Here is a 20,543-nt window from a genome sequence, read left to right as displayed (position 1 = left end):
GAGTTTTCGGAGAGATGTTGAAAAGGATCAAGGATCAACTATTAATGTTCTCCTGAATACCAAGAGATATCCAAAAGAAACAAAAACAGGAAAAATGATCAGAGAAAATCAAGTTTAATCCAAAGAAACTTATTCAAAGTCGCTAAGATTCAACGTTCAAACTTAGATTTGAAGAGAAATAAGAGTTTTTGAGGCTTTTATCTGGGTAAATGGAAGAGAGAGTTCAGAGAAAACTGAGAGGGTTACGTGAGTTCAGAAACAAATGAGATTTCCATGCTTGAGCGAGGAACATCTAGCTTGAGCGACGACATCTTGCTTGAGCGAGATATGCAGACAGTGGTCTCGCACACTATTTTTCTGATATGCTCGCTTGAGCGAGCTCCATCTCGCCTAAGGAGATGATGTCCAGAGAGTATGGTATTTCTCTTGTGGGTCTTCGCTTGAGCAACCCATCTCGCCTAGACGAGATCTCAGCTCGCTTGAGCGAGACCACTCTCGCCTGAGCGAGGTGACAGTTGAACTGCATTTATCGTATCTCGCTTGAGCGAGAAGCATCTTACTTAAGTGAGATAGCCTTGCAACTTTGCATTCCTACATGCTCAATCTCGCTTGGGTGAGATTTACCTTGCTTGAGCGAGATCTCCTACACCAGAATCCTTCCAAATATCTTTTATACTCTCTTCTAAATGCACTCTAATATTGCTTAATATTAAACAAAACATAATTTACTGAAAAATGAAAAGAGGATGTTACAATATACATATAAAGTCCTAACTAAAATTGAAACAATTTCTAGATATTTAATAAGAACAAAAATTAAATAAAATAATATGAACATGAGGTGCCTCCCATGAGCGCTTTTTTAAGGTATATTAATATTTTGACGTTCAAAATGCAAAAAAAAGGTTAAGAACCCCCGGTAAAACTTACCACCAAAATAGTGCTTCAGATGATGACTACTAACTTTGAATTCTCTTTTTGTTGTAAGATCTTCCAGTATCACAACCCCATGGAGAAGTACTTCTTTTACGGTAAATAGTCCTAAACATTCTAATTTTTGTTTTCTTAGAAATAACCTTATTCTTAAATTGAACAACAATACTTGTTGGTCAAGATAAAATATCTTCGGTAGAGTATGCTTATCAGGATATTTTTAACTTTATGCTTGTATATGACAATATTTTTATATGGTCACAATCTTCTCATCCAATTCATGTAACTATTGTATCATTTTATCACATTTGTTATATAATCAAAATTTAAAAATTTAAGAACCCAATATGCTTTATGCCCTAATTTCAAAGGTAGGTCACATATTTTTATTTTTTTTCCAGAAACTAGCTAATATGGAGATAATTCCAGAAGTTCTAAAAGCTATCCTAAATATACATAAATCATACTCTAACTTCATTGACCAATCCTTCTTCGAGCTACTTATTAGTTTTCTCTAAGTTTCTTTCTGACTTATTTACTTGTCCATTAGTTTATGGATGGTATGGTCTTACAATTTTATGCTTCAAATCATATTTGGCAAGCACATTGCATAGTATTTTATTACATAAGTGGTTGTCACTCTCACTAATTAGTATTCTAAGCATTCCAAATATAGAAAATATTTTTCCAAAGTTAACTATTTGTTCCTCATTATTAGGAGATTCAACAACTTCAACCCATTTAGAAACATTGTCTATAACAACTAGCATGTACTGATTTAAGTAGAAAGATAAGAATGGTCTCATAAAATCTATTTTCCAATAGTCAAACAATTCAATTTCCAATATTGTGTTTAGCTCTTGTTCTTTGGCACTTATCGCGTGTGATTGAACATGCTCATATGAATCCTTGAATATGCTTGGCCAATATAACCCACATTGCATAATTTTAGCACTTGTTTTTCCTTCATTGAATCTATATAATAAGTCATGGCAATGGCACAAAATATTTTTAGCCTTCTTTTGAGTAACACATCTCCTAAACAAATCATTTGGATATAGTTTAAATAGGAAAGGGTCCCATATATAATAATTTAAATTCTTAAATTTTTTTTTCCTTTTATGCCATGACATGTATTCTAGAATGACATCAATTACTTTATAATTAGACATAGCAATAAATCAAGGTGTTTCTTGTATCACAAAAAATTTTCATTATAGAATTCATCTAGAATATCTCCTCTTATTGGTTTGTTGCTATTTTCAATTTGGATAGATGATCAACAACTAAATTCTAATTGTCTTTTTTAGGTTTTTTTTAATGGCTAAAAATTTAAGACAATTAATCAAAATGGTTTAATCACAAAACATTTATCAGAATAGGTAAAAGGAAATGTGAGTGAAATGCAAAAAGTTGGTTCAAAATGTGCTACACACCTAAGGGATGACACATGTCATGTCCCTAAGTGTCAAGCTAGTTCAAAATGTGCCACTACCTAAGTATTGACATGTATCACACCCTAAAGTGTCAACCTGTCCAAAATGTGACACTAAGCTAGTAGATGACATGACTTAACACCTTAAGAACTCAAGTGGTAAATTCATAATTTGATAGATTTTTAGTTAGTTTTCTAAGAAATTTTTTTATAGGAAATTGTAATTAGGAAGACAATAATCACATAAAAAAAAATCTTTATACATGAATTTCAATTTTTTTTCTTAGTAACAAATGAGTTAGAAGCTTTAGGAGGTGAAAAGGGCTAAGCGTAATTACTTTGCATACTAAAAGTTAACATTCCAGAGACTTGGAGAGTGAAATATGCTAAACATAGTCACTTTCACCACCAAAAGTGAGCATTACAGAGGCTTTGAAGAGGACATACTCTGTGTGTAGACGCTTTTGAGGTAAAGAGTGATCACTCTAAGAGCTTTATATTAAGCATGGCCTATGCATAACTCCTTTTAGCACCAAGAGTGAGTCTTCCAGAGGCTTAGGTTGAGAACGCCCTATGTGTGACATCCTAACATTTCAGTATTAGATAAAATAGGTATGCTCCTAAAACACTGCATCTTATCATAATATTATATACATATAGGTGTATAGAATAGTTAACGTGCATAACCAAATATTCTTTTAGTTATTCGTGTATGTTTTCAAAGTATACGTCATCAGTAGTATGAAGAAAGAAATTTTCACGTAATAGTTTAAGTGTTATTTAAATACTAAACGAGTTGTTGGGCAACATTTAAGATTAACTAATTTCACAGTACATAGTCATATATATAATTCATTAGTAGACTAAGGGAAGTAAGAGGGGTCTCAACACATATCACGCCCTAGGGAGAACAACACTACACAACATCCAAAATAGCCAAAAAAATAACTACTAGTTACCATGTGACTTCCCCCAACTAGTCCTATCATGAAAAAAGAAAACACACATACATAAAACGATGTCATTCCAGAGGGGTATATTCCTCTGAGGGTTTAGAGTTTGGTGACGAGGAGAGTGTCGTGTTAGGATCAATAGGCAAACTAGGCAGATTCTCATCTACATCTTTCAGCCAACTAGGAGTAAGTGGGGGTATACGGGAGAGTGGAGAGGAAAAAGGTGGTGAAGGGCTGCGATGTGAAGATCCGTCTTCGTTGATGGGTGACAGTTGGCGAGGTGGAGTAGGAGGACAAGGTCTAACAGATGACTCAATTACCTGAATATCAATACACTCAGGTTCAACAAGAGGAGGGGAAGAAGGCCAAGGTATATGGGAGTCAAGGGTACTATTTGGGATAGGCGGAGGGATGGGGGCATCAGTGTCTATAGGAGCTGGGGTAGTCCTAAGCGAAATAAGAGAAAAGGGTATACTAGTAGCATATAGTTTACATGCCTTGAGGGCGTCATTCAAGAATAGGCCTATTGTGATCTTTGTAATGGGTGTTCACGTCAGGTTTGGCAAGGGTTTGCTAGTGACATGACTCAGTCATAGTGAGCTACTCTACGCCATTGGGTCATCCCCCCTTTTGCCACCCTCAAGGTTCGTCATTGAACCTAACACAAAGTGTCCCATAGTTGTGCCAACTATAGTCTTGATCCTGCCTTCTTCCTTATGTGCATGATGCATGATCCTATCATTTACGTACTCTCCTAACCTTCAGAGTTCATTTCAAAATTGAATTCAATTAATACAACAAATACACATCACACTTCATTCATCTAGGGAGATAATTTCCGTAAATCTCCGTTCATTACTTCTCTATTGTAGTTCCTTAGTTATATGGAATTCAAATTCTAAGGTCCTAGATGCCAAGGGAACTTGTTAGCCGTACTCTCCATTATTTAGTTTCTATTTATTCTTAACTATCAATGTTTATTACTCTAAAAGTTATCTATGATGGACTTATTTACTAATAAGTTGTTTTTCTAAGGTTCCCAAAATTGTATTTACCTTTTAACATCTCGTTGAACGCTTTGCTGTCCTTGTATTAGTAAAATTTAACTAAGTAATAAAATGAAGTGTAGTTATTATGGTCTAAAGCCTTTTATTTCTCTCCTTACTTCACTCTTAGCTTTCTTATTCATCCTTAACTTAATAAATTCATTTTTACATGTTTATATTTAGTCTTTACCCCCATTGGACATTTACATCCAACTTACTAATATGTATATATATGTATTTTCCATCCATGTGTTTATAGTCACGCTTTAGTAGAAGCTCTTCACCCTTATACCTATTGTTTTATTAGATTATTACAGCTGAATATTAAGTTTTCTAAAATCATGCTAAGGTGAATTATCTAAAAATATGTCAAGGCTGTATAAGTTACGATTTTCCTATGTATAGTACTTTCAAAATTTTCATTCCTTATGCACAGTTTTGGACTTGCTACGAGTCTATCCTTTATATTAGTAACTAATCTTATGCATTATACATACATACACACACATATATATAGGAAAAATGAGAATAAAAGGCATCTCTGGCTCACGTCCTTTACGCTAGTCCTATTACTTAGCTTATCCAAGTGCAAAATACATTAGCAATATCTGCTAAATGGTTTCTCCATAAAAAGGGAAAGTACATGTATATACTTACAAGCATCCATACCGTCATTTCATATATATATATATATATATGTGTGTGTGTGTGTGTGTGTATCTACAAGATATTACATCACAAGTTATATACAATCCAAGGGCTAATAATGTGCAATACCACAATAGTTTCTCATACTGCAAAAGTGAACCAATAATTAAGTCATGTATCATGTAGGATAAGTTGTGCTTATTTAATCCATTTTCGTTGGCCTTGGTCTCATCTCTCTCAGAGGCACACACATTATATAAGATATTCATCACTAAAACAGTCCTACTCAATTACAAAAATAGAGTCACTTAGGCAAACACACATGACATTCCACACATCAAACCAAATATCCATTATATATAACACAAAATACCATCACTCCACATCTTTATCAAAACTTTTTGTTCAGTTATTTGACAAGTATGTTATTTAGGATCCAGATTCAAGTTTCTAACGTTAAATGATTCCTACCATTCATCAATCACAACAGCAAGCAACTTTTTGTCACATGCAATAGAGTATTTACAACATAACAAGCAACATGGACTCCCCTTTACTTTGTAGTGAGAATCTTGTGAGAAAGGAGAGGATCAACAGATTTGTATGTCACGATCTTGCTATACAAAACAGGCAGTGAATGATAAAAAAAGAAAAATAGAAAGTAAGGATCATGGAAGGAGAATTATTTTGAACATAGTAACGTGATGCTTGTAATCTATTTTATCTGCTTAGCAAAATAAAAAGTAAAGATGTAGAATGATGAGGAAGAATGAAGGGAAAAGAAGGAGTTAAGGTTCTGAATTTGGTGTGTTCTTTTTTTTTTTTAATTAGGCCGAGATTTATTCTCTTATTTAGTATGCAGAAACATCCAATTTAGTACTTCTTTGTTTTTCTCCTCTTAGTGGTAGCAACTCCAGGTAATTTGGTGAAGTAATTGCTGAGTTTGTCAAGACTAGGAGTAGCTTCACTTGTATTTTCAAAGCCACTAAGGCAGTCTAATTATCAAGGGAAGCTTCTATGTCATTATTGTGAGGATATGATGTAGTGGTGTGGTCTTTTCAATGTCGAGATGAAAGGCTATGGAGCGGCTAGCAAGGGAAAAAAATGACACATCATGGAGCATTAAGGAATGGCTTCATTTATTATGAAACCTATACACTAATGATGCTAAATCTATGTTGGAAATCTGTCCCTCATCTGCGTATACTTCTGCATGGTTAATACTCTCAAAATCGAGAATGATATATGGGTGGATTACATGTGTAGTTTGGATGAAAGGCCACATTAATTTGCATCATGCAAAGGTTAGGTTGAGATTGGAATTTTTATGTCATATTATGCAGTTATGTGTGTGCAAATTGAGGCAACGGAGTAATTCAACAATTTGAAAGTTTAATTTAGAGGATTTGTGAGGGGGAGAATGAACGTGGAGTGACACCACCACTCATCACACAATTCATAAATAAATGTCGAGACTACACTTCTTCTTGAAACAAGGAGAAATAAAAATTTGGTTGGATATTAAACCACATATGTACGTATATAATTATATATATAAAATTCAAAGCAAGAAGGAGAAAGTTTAAGAAAGGATCTTATGTGGTATGAGTTCAGCTAAAATCTTTAACTAAGTCATTTTAATATCATTAAGGCATAAAACAGACATTAGATAGAATTAATTAAGATGAATCAAAACTCTATATTTTAACATATAGAAAATGCATAAAATCTTAGGGGTGTTACAACACTCCTCTCTTTCGAGAAATTTTGTCCTCAAAATTCAATTGACCTAAATTAAATAAATGAGGGTACATTTGCCACATGTCTCTTTCTAGCTCCCACATAGTGTCGCTTTCATCAGTAGCACTCCAAACTCCAAATTACCTTGACCAAAGGAATTTCTTTGTTTTGGAGTATTTTAAGCTTGTGGTCAGAGATCCGAAAAGGCATGACTTCAAAGGTTAATTAAATTCTCTTTTACGAGAACTTGATCTATTACGTGCAGTGGGTTGGGAGTATATTTTCAAAGTTGAGAGACATGAAAAATATTGTGAAGATTGGACAAATTTAGGGACAAAGCTATTTGGTAAGCTGAACTTCCTACCCTTTTAAGTATTTGGTAAGGGCCAATAAATTTTGGATTAAGTTTTCGGGGCTTTAGAATTCGTCCTATCCCTGTTGTGGGAGTGACGCGTAGAAATAAGTGGTCTCCTTCTTTAGAGGTTTCCTTTGCTTGTTGTAATACAATACATTCAAGAGAGTTCCATTCATGAAACACTTACCACGTATCAAATCATCTAATTGGGTGGTCTCCGCACCATTCATAGTAAGCACTCTGCCCATTTGGTCGTCTAGAGGAGACTTTAGGAAGTCCATTGGAATTACGGCTACCAACATTGCTTTGACCATGTTCATTCCCTTCACTGCGGGTTTGGCTTTTGCCATTATTCCCACGAAATCTCCCCCTGGTCAGTAGGCAGTAACGGTTGAGATGACCTCGTTGTTGGCACCTAAAGCACACTACGGGATCACGGAAACACATTCTCTTAACGTGTGGTCCATTACAGTTGTGGCATTCAATACTCAGACGATTCACGCTTCCTACACTGGATCCTTGATTCCCAAAAAAATCATTTCCTCTAAAACGGATGGGATTGAAGTAAGGTTTACACCTTTCTTGACTCTCCTTTCCTCTAAAGCTTGAAGTACTTGCTTGATGCTATGGGCCAGTATTTTTCCATGAAACTTGTCGTGACTTGGTGTCATCTTCAAAAATACGACATCTATCTATTAATGTTGGAAAATGGGTCACCTACTGCTTGTTTAATATCCGGCCTAAGTCCACTCTTGAATTTGGAGCATCGAGATCTGTTATTAGCCTGAGTAAAATAGGAACAATATAAAATTTTGCAGCGTATTCGTCGATATTTATCAATCACAGCATGTGTAATTTTTAGTCACATGCAACAGAGTATTTACATAATTTCATAAAGTTAACTCATTAGGTTTTTGATTAATAGCTTAACAATAAAGATAAAGAAACATGAAATGTAAAGAATATTGATCAAACTTCGTCACCTGCAATAAAAACACAACTCTTCTCCTTTTCTGACTAATTCTAAGAGATAATATTAATATTATTCTTGTTGTAACACTATTATAACAATTTTACATGATATTTAATATTACTTTTACCTCTCTTAATTCACATAATTTCATAAGAAATTAAGGATATTATTAACAATGTTATTAACCGATGGAAACTTTAATACAACCTTTTCTGATCCCGCAGGAGGGGGAGACCCCATATTATACCAGCATCTCTTTCGGTCATCCAGAGGTGTATATTCCCATTCTGCCTGGTCTTCGGGTATCTAGGCATGGTTTATGCATAAATTAAGAAAAAAATTGTGTAGAGTAAAAGAAGAAAAAATCTATTTTGAGTAAAATATTGTTATACATCAAAAAGCTTGAATGCATTTTGTCTAATATTTAATGTGTACGAAAAACAACATTAGTTTTATACAATTATTTTGGTGAAATAATATAATTACAAATTGTGCTATGTATTTAGATTCAAAATTAATCTCACTTTGACATGAAATGTATAAATTTGTCAAATTAACAATTTGAAAGACTTTTGAAAGTCTGGCCAAAACAATAAAGATCAGGTCTTTAATTAATTTGGTTGCGGATTCCAACCAAGCAATATATGTTTTAAAATGTCTCATATATTTCACATGGACTTGAGTAATCTATTTATTTGTCTATCTTTAAAGAAATAGTTTTATTTATCTATTTATTTTAAACTAAAACAACATTAATTGCCAATTTTTAATTGTACCGATATTTTTACTTAATTCTTAATTAAATATCTCATAGACCTATAATAAAGAAAATAAAAATAATGATAAAATCTATATTAAAAAATAAATAATTAATTTATATGATTTTTTCTAAGTAAAAAAATATTAACCTCAATTTCAATTAATTTTAGTATTTAAAATCATTTAATGTTACTAAAAGGTAAATATTATATGGAAAATGTAAAATTATAATATACTATTTAATAAAAAATTAAGATATTTATGCTTTAAAAAATAATTTTTAAGAGTGATATTAATAAAACTAATAAAAAATCGGTGGAATCAAAAGTTCCTAAAAGTGTTGATTCCAGGTTTAAACTGAAGAAAAGTCTGAAAGTAAGAGGAATCAAAAGGGAAGGTGGCGTTTTCCAAACATATGACCAGGTGGTCAATTTACCAGCAGCCTGGCTGTTCTACTTTTCTAACAATTTTCATTTGTGAATATTTAAAAATTTCATTATTTATATAATTAAAAATTAATATAATATTTTATCTAATTATTAATTTTTTATATATACATAATTTTTAAAATATATTCTTAAAACAAAATGAAACGTAAAGGTGTCTATCTAAAATATACAAAAACATTTTTCATATTTAAATAATATTTAATATTAATTTTTATATAAAAAATCTTAGCAACATTCGCTAACATATTTTTTAAAATAATTTAAATTATTTAATAAAATTAATTAAAATTTATAAAATATAACAAAAATATTAAATGATTACGTAGTTTTTATAATTTTTAATAAATCAATAATTAAGAATGTTATTAGATTCTCGTAATTTTAAACAAAACATTTTCTCTTTCCAAAACGTATGGAACTGAGAAAATGCCATTCGGAGGCGTTGGCATCACGGGATTGTGACGTATCGTCTTACGTATTCAATGCACACACAATTGATCAAGTTGACCCGAAATCTGTTTGACCAGCTTCTATTTTCTTGGTCTCCAAGAGTATTTTAACCAAAAACAATATGAAATTAGTCATATTTAGTAAAATAAAAGAATGTGAAACATATACGAATGTTTTACCTGCAGAATTTTTTTTCACGTTTTCACTTATAATAGTTTTAGATCTTTTTTTTATTTTTATTTTTACAAGTTCTCTTAATTATTAAAAATATTTATGATAGTTAATATTTGTAAGATAATAAATGCATATATTTTTATTTAATACTTTATAAATAATCAAAATATTACTAAAAGATAAATAAAATTAATATTAGAATAGAGAAAAATAATGTAACAACGGTTTTCACAAATTTTACGGAAAGTCATTTATAACTTGAAACTCTAATATTTAATTTTAAAAGCGAATAATATTTTAAGTGAAAGATTATCTAAGTTATCCAATGAAATAAATAATCTCATTTTATAGATAAATTAATGAAATTGTATCAGTAAAAAAATTATACAATTTTAATACAATGTCATATATTTATTAATTCATCTAAAATAAAATTATTTACCCATGAGATAACCAACACAAATCATTTAAAAAAATACGTTATCAATAAGTAGAATTTTACTGATAAAGATGCAACACGTTTTTGTTTTCTAAATAGTCAAAATAGTATTGCTAACGAACATGATTATTAATTTATTATTTTCTTAGAAAAGTAAGTTGCACGTTGGGAAGGTTCTCAAAACCAAACATAGACATTCTCTGCTTCGCGATTGGGATATAAAAACCCGCGAAAGATGAAAATCATTTCCTTGAAAAAACAGAACAAATAACAGACAACACACTGCAACGAACGTTTCGGCTCCAATCCGAGGAATTGAGAGAGAAAAAACACATTCCTCTTTCTCGTTCCTTGCTCTCTTCGAACAAAATAAGAAACTGTGTCACAGACATTCCTTCATGGCTCTCTCCGACTCAGACCCTTCGCGGCGTCATTCTCTGATTCCGAGCCACCTCTATTCCTCTTCCTCTTCCTCTTCGAGTTTGATGGTTCATTCACCGAGTGAGCCTAGAAATGGTATAAAGATGTTTTCGCCGTCTTTCTATGCGGCTTGCACCGTTGGTGGAATCCTCAGCTGTGGCCCCACTCACACCGCAACCACACCTCTTGATGTTGTCAAATGTAACCTACAGGTCACTCTCCCTCTATCACCAATCTGTTACCACTTTATAGTTACATCACCTGCATTTAATTATAGCATGCAACTGCAATTTAAAACTGTGTGTATATCCAAATGATCTTTGGACATTGATGGATGTATTTACAACTACAACTGATTAATGGTTCATACCATATGGTGCTTGATTTGTCCTTTTGACTTTGAGTTAGTAATCAATTTCAGATTGACCCGGTCAAGTACAAGAGCACAACCAATGGATTTGGAGTTATATTCAAGGAGCAAGGACTGAGGGGCTTTTTCCGCGGTTGGGCACCTACCCTTGTCGGTTACGGTGCACAGGGTGCCTTCAAATATGGATTCTATGAGTTCTTTAAGAAATACTATTCTGATATTGTTGGCCCAGAGTATGCAACAAAGTATAAGACCTTGATCTACCTTGCTGGTTCAGCATCTTCTGAGTTAATTGCAGATGTTGCACTTTGCCCATTTGAGGCCGTGAAGGTTCGAGTCCAAACTCAACCTGGTTTTGCTAGAGGCCTTGCTGATGGCCTTCCAAAATTGGTCAGAACTGAAGGAGTCTCAGGGTATGCTTACAATTTTTTAAATGTTGTTAACTAATGTTAGATAATAAAATGTTTGAAATTTGTGAGTTAGTAATAAATTAAAGAATATATAAATAAGATGACTGAGTTTAAATTGTTATGGCTTTTTACGCAAACAAGTCACTCATGGTTAAAGTTTATTCTCTCTTACACTCTTGTATCGGGCCCAAATTCATATCAAAATGCTAATAATTAACTCTATACTTGTTACTATGATAAGCATTTAAAGAAATGTCCTATTGTTTCAGGTTGTACAAGGGAATTGGGCCTCTGTGGGGAAGACAGGTTCCATGTAAGTTCCCCCATCTAATACTGTGCAGTTTTTGCAAGCTAAAGTGCCTTGTAGATGAATATTTACTCGTGTTGCTTAGATTCGTTAGTGAGTTCATTTTCTGTTTTTACAAGATAATTCCAAAATGTCAATATATTTTCATTTTATTTCTTATTTTCTACAATATATGTTGTAGTTTGAGTCCCAATTTGACAACTAACTGTGAATTAAAAACAGTATGGAAAGGAACAAATTTTCAAAATTGAAATCTTTGACAGTAGAATTAAGTTCATAAATAAGGATAACATTGCCAAGTTATAGTAATTTTTTAAAAGATCAACATAATTAATTAACTTTAACTACTTTTATTAGTTTGTATAATTCAATTAAATATATCTTATAAAAAAGATGAGTGAATAATTTTATGGGAGATATTTGTTGGTACTTTACTTACTTATGTATTACTAAAATTAAGATTAGGGCAACCAGTGGAATTTAAAAATATCTGTTTGAATAGTCTGAAAGCTTGTCAAGAGTCTTTGTTGTTCCTTTTCTTTTTGCTGTCATCATACAAAATCTTATTAATGATCCTTTTGTGCTTTTCTTCATACAAATCATTTAGGAAAGTGCAAATAAATTGTCATTTGTTGTTGATTTTTGGATGCATTTTACCTATGTCATTACTTATAACAACGTAAATTATTTTCTTGCTTGCAGATACAATGATGAAGTTTGCTTCTTATGAGAACATAGTTGAGATGATCTATAAGCATGCCATCCCCAAACCAAAGGATGAATGCAGCAGTTCCTTGCAACTCGGAGTGAGTATTGTAGGTGGATACATGGCTGGTATATTATGTGCAATTGTGTCTCATCCTGCAGACAACCTCGTCTCTTTCTTGAACAATGCCAAAGGGGCAACAGTTAGTGATGTAAGTGCAGATTTGTTGTAAATTTACTGTTGTTTTATTTGGCACTTTTTCTAAATAACTGCATTTGACACATGTGGTCTACCTCTCTAATGCAGGCTGTAAAGAAGTTTGGATTATGGGGTCTTTTTACCCGTGGTCTTCCTCTTCGTATTCTTATGATTGGAACTCTCACTGGAGCTCAATGGGGAATTTATGATTCATTCAAGGTTTTTGTAGGACTGTAAGTTTTTACTGTCTTTAGCTGGTTCTGATATATATACATATATAGAAACACACATGAGGACTGCAAGTAACTCTCAACACACTTTTTCTAACACATTTTATAATTATTTGAAATTTATTAAGAGAATGACAAAAATATGAGTGAGAAATACTAAAAATTATAAATGAGACCTCATGATTTTTGTAATTTCTAAAAAATTATTATCTAATAATAAAGAGTGTGTTTGAAAGTGTGTTGCTAGCAATTTTTTATGTTTAGATAGCTTGATTTAGTCATCCTACTCATTTGAATGTAGCAATGAATTTTTTTTTTCTCATATCAGGCCAACTACTGGTGGTGTTGCTCCTGCTGTTCCTGCTGTTCCTGCTGTTCCTGCTCCGGCTTCTGCTGCTGAACTTGCAAAGGTGTAAAATGTGCAACGAGGAGTGTTATCTCTTGATAGTTTGTTTCAGATGCAAGGAAAGCCATTCAATATTGGACCATAAATAATCAGATTACTGTAGCGGAATCCAGCTGTCCTTAGTGAAAATTGGAACCACCCCACCATAAATAGATTAGTATGATTAAGACAAGTGTCTTTAAATTGGGACTTAATTGTTTACTTACTTCAACTTGATACTTCGTGCATTAAAAATCAGCACAGCTTATCAAGTCAAAGTAAATAAGCGGGTCGAAGTTTAAATACCCTTGTTTTAATTACACTAATCAAATTACGATGATGAAAGTGTTAAACAGTCATGTAAAGCAGTATTTATATCCCTGTATTGATCGATAAGAAGTCACTTTCGTTTATTATTATTTTTCCCTTCCCATCAACGAACAATAAACTGAGACTGAAAGAATTTGCCACAAAACATTTGTACATCAATTGTGTAAATATCATCGAACTTTGTTATATTTGTTTGTTTTCATATACTACTTAGATTAAAGACATTTAAGTTATATTTGGAAGTTGAGTTTAAGAGGAGAAGGTAGGAGTTAGAATGAGTTAACTCTTGTTAGCTAGTTGCTTAATTTGAATGGAAAGATTTGTAAAGTTTTTCTAACCTTACAAAACTCTCCTAAAATTAGTTTTTTGAATTCCTCCAATTTAGAGTTTTCTAGATGTTTTCTCTCTCTCATTCTCTTATACTCCTTCACAGTTAAGATTATAACATTTTTTTAAATATTAGCTTTTTAGGTGAGAATTTTTTTAAAAAATTTATAAAAAATAAAAATATTAATTTTAAAATTAATTTTTTAAGAAAGAATGTTTTTATTTTTTATTTTTATAAAAATAAAAAATATAAACAAAAGATATAAAATATAATAATATCATTATATAATTAAATCCTCCATCACTCTCCTCTCTTAATATTAAACATCCAAACAAAGGAAATGTATCGTCCAAAATTACTAAAACACTGATACCAATTTTATAACATAATAGATTAGAAAACACCAAAATCTGGTAATATTTTTTTTTTGTATGAGGGTACACGCAAGCAGATCACAATGGTAATTCTCTATCTCCAAGAGAGAGAGAGAGTTAACATGTATATAAGCTTCTAATCTCATCATTCCATAACTCAATTTCAATGATGTAATAAGATAAGATCATCACAACTCAATGTCTGAAAACATCCAAATATATTAAACTTTAATTCAGCAGAATAGTCAAGTATTTAAATGAAAAGAACGATCAACATAATCTGAATACAATGAAACATAACATAACATAAATAGACCAACTTCCTAAGAGTAGTTTCCCTATGACATAAGTAAATAAACAGACATCAGTCATAAGGCGAGTAATCCTCGATGGGATCAGACTTCTCAGAAGATGTCGGGGAAGCAGAGCTACAGGAAGTAGTCGTGCCATGACGTCTACCATTCTCCTCCATCATTCCAACTGTGCGAGGAGGTGAACGAGTAGCAGTAGGTGGGACTAAGGTAGATGGGTATGTAGGGTGCATATAAGATGGCATAGTAGTATACCCAATAAAGGATTCCACCACATGGACATCCCTCTCCATTGGCACAGGTTGAGAAGTAGGAGTTATAAAGGGAAATGGCATAGGCACAGGGGCTGGTCTAGCAGTAGGAGTACGGGGTCAATCGACATAGGTGTCGGGAAAGCAAACAAGGCAGGATAAGGTAACTGAGTGTCACCAGGGGGGACAGAAAAGACAATCTCAATAGGGGTGTCGACAGTATATTGGGTGATCCGTGAACCTTTACTCTCCCATCCATGAATCACTCGTGCGAATCCGCAGAAGATACTCTGCTGAGTCGCAGAGTCGAACACCCACATATCCTCCTCAGAAGGAAGGATCCACACCTTCACCTTGTTCCTGTCCATCTATATAAATAAAAGAAGAACAATACAAGACAACACAAATAGATGGGTGAGTTCTCCAAACACAAACATCAATCATCAGCCATACCCCAAGAAAGGCGGCGTGACAATCACAATTCAATCCAACTATCAACATTCAACATCATCAAATGTTCAATCATGTATTAGGGTGATAAATATGATCATAATCATAGCCAATTTCACAAGTATTCAATCATCCCTAATAGTAATGCACATGATGCATGAATGCAGGTTTCAACCTATATAGTCACTCATGTGTTAATAGCATGCAAATGATGCATGGGGATCCCATTCCTCTATGACTGGTGACTTGCCCAACTTTTAGCATAGAGATAGATAGATAGATTCAAGTCATATCGCAATCGGAGGACTCCATTCCTTACTCTGCACAGTGATAATCATAGATAGAAATAGAATAATAGCACATCAGTCAATGTGTAGTGCCATCCGACACGTTCAGGAATGGACCTCGACGACCCTAGTGTTATGGAGTTCACGTCAGGTTTGGTTAAGGTCTTGCAAGTGGGTCACGACCCGGCTACAGGGAGCTCAGCTGCCATCTGCCACTTAGGTCGGATGTTCCCTCTTTCACCACCCTCAGAAGGTCTACTTTGGACCGAACTTCCAATACTCTTAGCTGTGCCTCTGTTATGCCATCAAGTCGTTTCACAAGATAATATATGATGTATGAAGTAGCATTTTCATTTTTCTTGTGATAGTTTTCTCAACTCATTTCATTTAGCCACTCAGGGCTATTGCACAGTAATAATAGAAGTCACCATGGAATTAGAATCATAGCATATAGCATAGAGCTAAAAGGCATCATAGACTTAGCAACATGGATAGATAATCTCCATGAGTCATATGCCTTAGCATGAATAGATAGATTCAATAAGTTTCACAATAATTCTCAATGAGTTCATAATAATTTCAAGATTGTATATTTCAGGAACTCAGAGCATAATATAGATTTGTCATTATAATTTCATAATCTCATGGTTTTATAAATTCACACTCATGGATAATTTTAGTGCAACATATATTATATTGGACCATAGCTTAGGCAAATCACTCAAGCCTTCAAGATTCATTTCCTCTTTCTCAATTCACTTTTTCTTTCACATTTCAAGTCCAAACTCTCTTTCAATTTAGTATAATCCCATTTCTCAATCCTTGCAACTCGCCATTCAAGTTCATCCTAACCATTACATTTATTTCCATCAATCTCTAACACCTTCTAAACCATAAATCAAACTCAAACTCTTGCTCTCTTGATTTCTTCCTCTCAGTTTTTCTCTCCATGAAAGAACAAATCATCAAACTTAATTTCTTTCTAAACCATCAATTAAACAAGTTAATTCACAATAATCTAAAAGTGTTACCTCTCGGTTTCTCACTCTCTATTAGGAATGATCAATCAAACTTAGGTTCTTTCTATGCCACCAACTTAATCAAATTAATTCACAAATATTCAAAGTCCTATCCTCTCAGTTTTTCACACTTTTTCTCATAGGTCACATGCTGATTTTTCATTCTTCATACCCAATCACTCATAAGACAACTAGATTGTAACATTTCCAATAAATCCAATCATATTCATGGTCCATTTTCATCAAACAGCCCTCAAGGGCACTAGATCATTAAGATCACAATATTATATAATCATTTTCGCTGTACATTATTATAATTCCTCAATTCTTTCATAAAGGTATGCAAATGATGCATGTGATGCTCTCAAATAGTGATTCCATAGCATAATTCATAATGAATACTAAACAATCCAAGTTTTCAGCCGAGCATCACTTCAAACATACCTCAAAGTTTTCTAAACACAAATATCAAGGATGAACAATACTTTATCTCACATCTTTCACATTTTTCCAGCAATTCACCCAAGTAATTTTCATAAATTTCAAACACCACAACATGGTAAAATCAAGACATGCACTCACTTTCATCCAAGGTCAATCATACAAGTTTGCAAGCAACAATCAACCTTTCACACAAGCAAGGTTCATCACAGTTCAATCAAATCCAGCCAAGGTATTGCACTTTTCAATTTCATTTTTGCTTCCTTACACAAAACAAGGCATACAAGATCTATTTCAATTTTTGCAACATTTTAAATGCCAAAACCGAGACCATCCAAGCAATTTGTCCTTTTCTTTTTATGAGATTAATCCCAATGGTTCTACCAATCCTTTCCAAATGTTCCAAGGTTTCAAAATATGTAAGTTGTAGCCTTTTTCTCATAACAATCAAAATTGTTCATCCTTACAACTCATTTTTCGTCAAGTCCAAAATAAGCAACAATAGAGAAAATTAACATGCAAACATAAGGCTTCATCATCCAAGTGCAGGACTTTTATTTGCAGCAAGGGATTATGCTTAAAAGGACTAAACCGAGGTAATACAAGGTAGTTTTAGCACTTAACCATTTAATTTTTTCCAAAGATCTTGAAAGTAACTTGTTTCAAGAATGATTAAGCTTTAGAATAATGAATCCGACACATGCAAGGGTAGGAAATTAACATGCAACACTTTGTCTCACCATCCAAATACAAGATTTTGGTTAGAAATAAAGTTCAAACTAAACAAAGGGAAAACCAAAACACACAAGGGTTGAAATCTACATGCAAGTGAAGGAAATTGTCATCCAAGCTCACGGTTTCATGGTTACAAAGGGTGGATCATCATTTGAACAAGAAATCTAGCCAACTAAGTGGAAAACTGAGACATGCACAAGGAGGAATCAACATGCAATTGACAAAAATGCAAGCTTTCAAAGAAACAAACTCATCCAAGCATAAACCGAGAATTTGGAGACCAAAAAGTGAAGTATAAGATAAAGACTTGACATGCAAAGTAGGCTTTCTATTTATTCAAAGTTAGTGAAGACGAAGATGAAATCTTTACAAAGTTTTATACAAATTAAACCAAGGAAAAGCAATAAAATGTAGAAAGGTGAGAACTCCCCCTTGCCTTTGAGTTTTGGGCGTGAAATGGTAGAGAAAAGGGTTGGAAATGGTGGATCTCCAAAGGATGCTTGCTGGACCAAGAAAATAGCAATAAGGATCTTAAATTTCCTCCTCCAAAGTGAGATCCTTCCATATGAAATTTGAAGGAAAGGTGGAGGAATATGTTGGTGAGGTAGTGGTGGTGTGTTTGTATGGTTTGGATGAAGGATTTGTGAGGTTTATGGGGTTAGAGCTTCTCGGTTTCTTTGAGAGAGCTTGAGAGAGTGTGAGACTTTGAGAGAATAAGAAATGATGAAGCAAAATGAGAGAAAAATGAGAGAGAGGTCTCTGACATTAATTTAAATAAGACGAAAAATTGACTTTTCGGATAAAACTCTCAAGGGTATTTTAGACAGTATTGCTGAACATAATCAGAGAAATTCTTGGATGATATTGAAACCAAATATATTGCATGCAGTTACCCTAAAATGCTGAACTCAGAAATCAATCAATATTCTATAAAAATAAAATCAGCATCTATCTAATTATTTTGATACTAGCAAGCTGGAATTAGCAAGTAATTACGATTTAAGAGTCACTAGCTATTTTACGAAAATCGGGGCGTTACAGCAAGGGTTTAACTTCTTTCCCCCTTCAAATCCTTTCCTTCCTTCCCCCTCCAAACTCCCAAATAAAGTCTTATATACTTTACAACAATGAAATTCTAGCACTACATTTAATTTAATATTACTGTTTATACACTATTCATACATGTTTAACTTATAATTTTTTTAATATAATTTTTCCTCACATTTGCAACTTGTGTAACATCCCAAATTTTGTATTCCAAATTGTAGAGTGATTTATAGTGAGAAGAGAAAAATAAAAGAAATATTTCTCTTGAAAAATTATAGATTTAAGAATTAATGAAATGATCAAAGTTATATTTTTGAATCTTTTGCAGAAATAGTTTCATAATTTTAAATTTGTAAATGGAGTGAAATAAAATTTTTTCTTGTGGACAATCTACTAATTTGTGTTACATACATATAAGTTTAAAGCATAAATAATACTATCTTAAAATAGCATATTGCCTATATTACTTCAAAATAATATTTACAACAAAATTTATTGAATATCATAAATTCTAAATTTGACATTTAAATAATCACACAACCTAATCAAATTAATATAGAAATAAAAAAAATTACAATCCTTTAAATCTTAAAAGAGCATTCCTTCTATCACTTTGCTGAAGATATTGTCCTAGAACAAATTAGCCTTTCTTTAATTCCTTCAATTAGTATTTCTTTGAAACATATTTTGTAAGGGTAAGTATTTCCACCCGACTAATTTTTTTAATTTATAAATCAATTAAAATAATATAGGAAATGTAAATTAGTACAATACAGTAAATAGTATTAGTTCCAATGTTATATTAACAAAATCTCAGTAACAATAGTTATATCATTCATACTTTAAGTCATACAACATACACTGAGGTAATACCAGTTCACATATCATTTTAACAAGTATTACAGCAAATCAAATAGATCATCAATCATTTCATTAGTACTTTCAAACATACACTAAGTTCATATCATATCATGCATTTTTTAGACTGAGCAGTATGTTATAATAGGTGCATTATAACCATATAAATTAATGCATTACAATACGTACATTATAATTACACCCATCGATGTATTACAATACTTATATTATAATCACCCTAATCAATCCGTTATGACTCACTTATTACAATCACACATCTTATAATTCTGTAATCATTGCCTCTAGGATCCCTTGAGGTCTTACATTAGTATAGATAGTCGCTAGTTAGCCTATGCACATGGATATAACGTATACAATAGAGGGCCCCTTAGTAAAAGTATAGTCATGAGTCTAGTCAGGAAATGAACGTGAGGCCATGTGATGCATTCGCACTATTTAGTTTGTGCAACCATATGTCGTTCACTATCCTACATTTTTCCCAGATTTGCCAAATCGTCTCCATATTCTATACTCTCAGTGTATCTCTGTAACTATCCATATACATTTTAGTCAGTTTTTCGTGATACATATTTCCTTAGTACTTCTCAAATATTCACGTCCATTTCCTTTAATCACTTTTCACTAATAATGCATTTTTCTTCATTTCTTTCTCATCATTTGATTAAATAAATAAAACATGTCTAAGATTACACACATCAAGACTTAGCCTAA

The 20,543-nt window shown here is 32.7% G+C and overlaps 2 protein-coding genes across 2 annotated transcripts; one reads left to right on the top strand and one right to left on the bottom strand.

The window, feature by feature from the left end:
* Nucleotides 1-3,389: 3,389 nt before the first annotated feature.
* LOC113866900 lies at nucleotides 3,390-7,781 on the bottom strand. The gene is made up of 4 exons (XM_027501698.1): nucleotides 7,621-7,781; nucleotides 7,334-7,525; nucleotides 3,931-4,080; nucleotides 3,390-3,768 (listed from the first exon to the last, which is right to left on the bottom strand). Exons 1-4 carry the CDS (start codon nucleotides 7,779-7,781, stop codon nucleotides 3,390-3,392), a joined length of 882 nt encoding a protein of 293 aa, XP_027357499.1.
* Nucleotides 7,782-10,620: 2,839 nt separating this feature from the next.
* Nucleotides 10,621-14,075, top strand: LOC113867935 (mitochondrial phosphate carrier protein 3, mitochondrial-like). The gene is made up of 6 exons (XM_027503445.1): nucleotides 10,621-10,986; nucleotides 11,196-11,557; nucleotides 11,824-11,867; nucleotides 12,564-12,778; nucleotides 12,874-12,998; nucleotides 13,324-14,075. The coding sequence occupies exons 1-6, from the start codon at nucleotides 10,753-10,755 to the stop codon at nucleotides 13,409-13,411; spliced, it is 1,068 nt and encodes a 355-aa protein (XP_027359246.1). The 5' UTR covers nucleotides 10,621-10,752; the 3' UTR covers nucleotides 13,412-14,075.
* The last annotated feature ends 6,468 nt before the right edge of the window (nucleotides 14,076-20,543 follow it).

This window comes from Abrus precatorius, unplaced genomic scaffold (assembly GCF_003935025.1).
Source record: "Abrus precatorius isolate BTA unplaced genomic scaffold, Abrus_2018 Scaffold5, whole genome shotgun sequence".
Classification (NCBI taxonomy): Eukaryota; Viridiplantae; Streptophyta; class Magnoliopsida; order Fabales; family Fabaceae; genus Abrus; species Abrus precatorius.
This window is presented reverse-complemented; position numbering and strand designations above follow the sequence as displayed.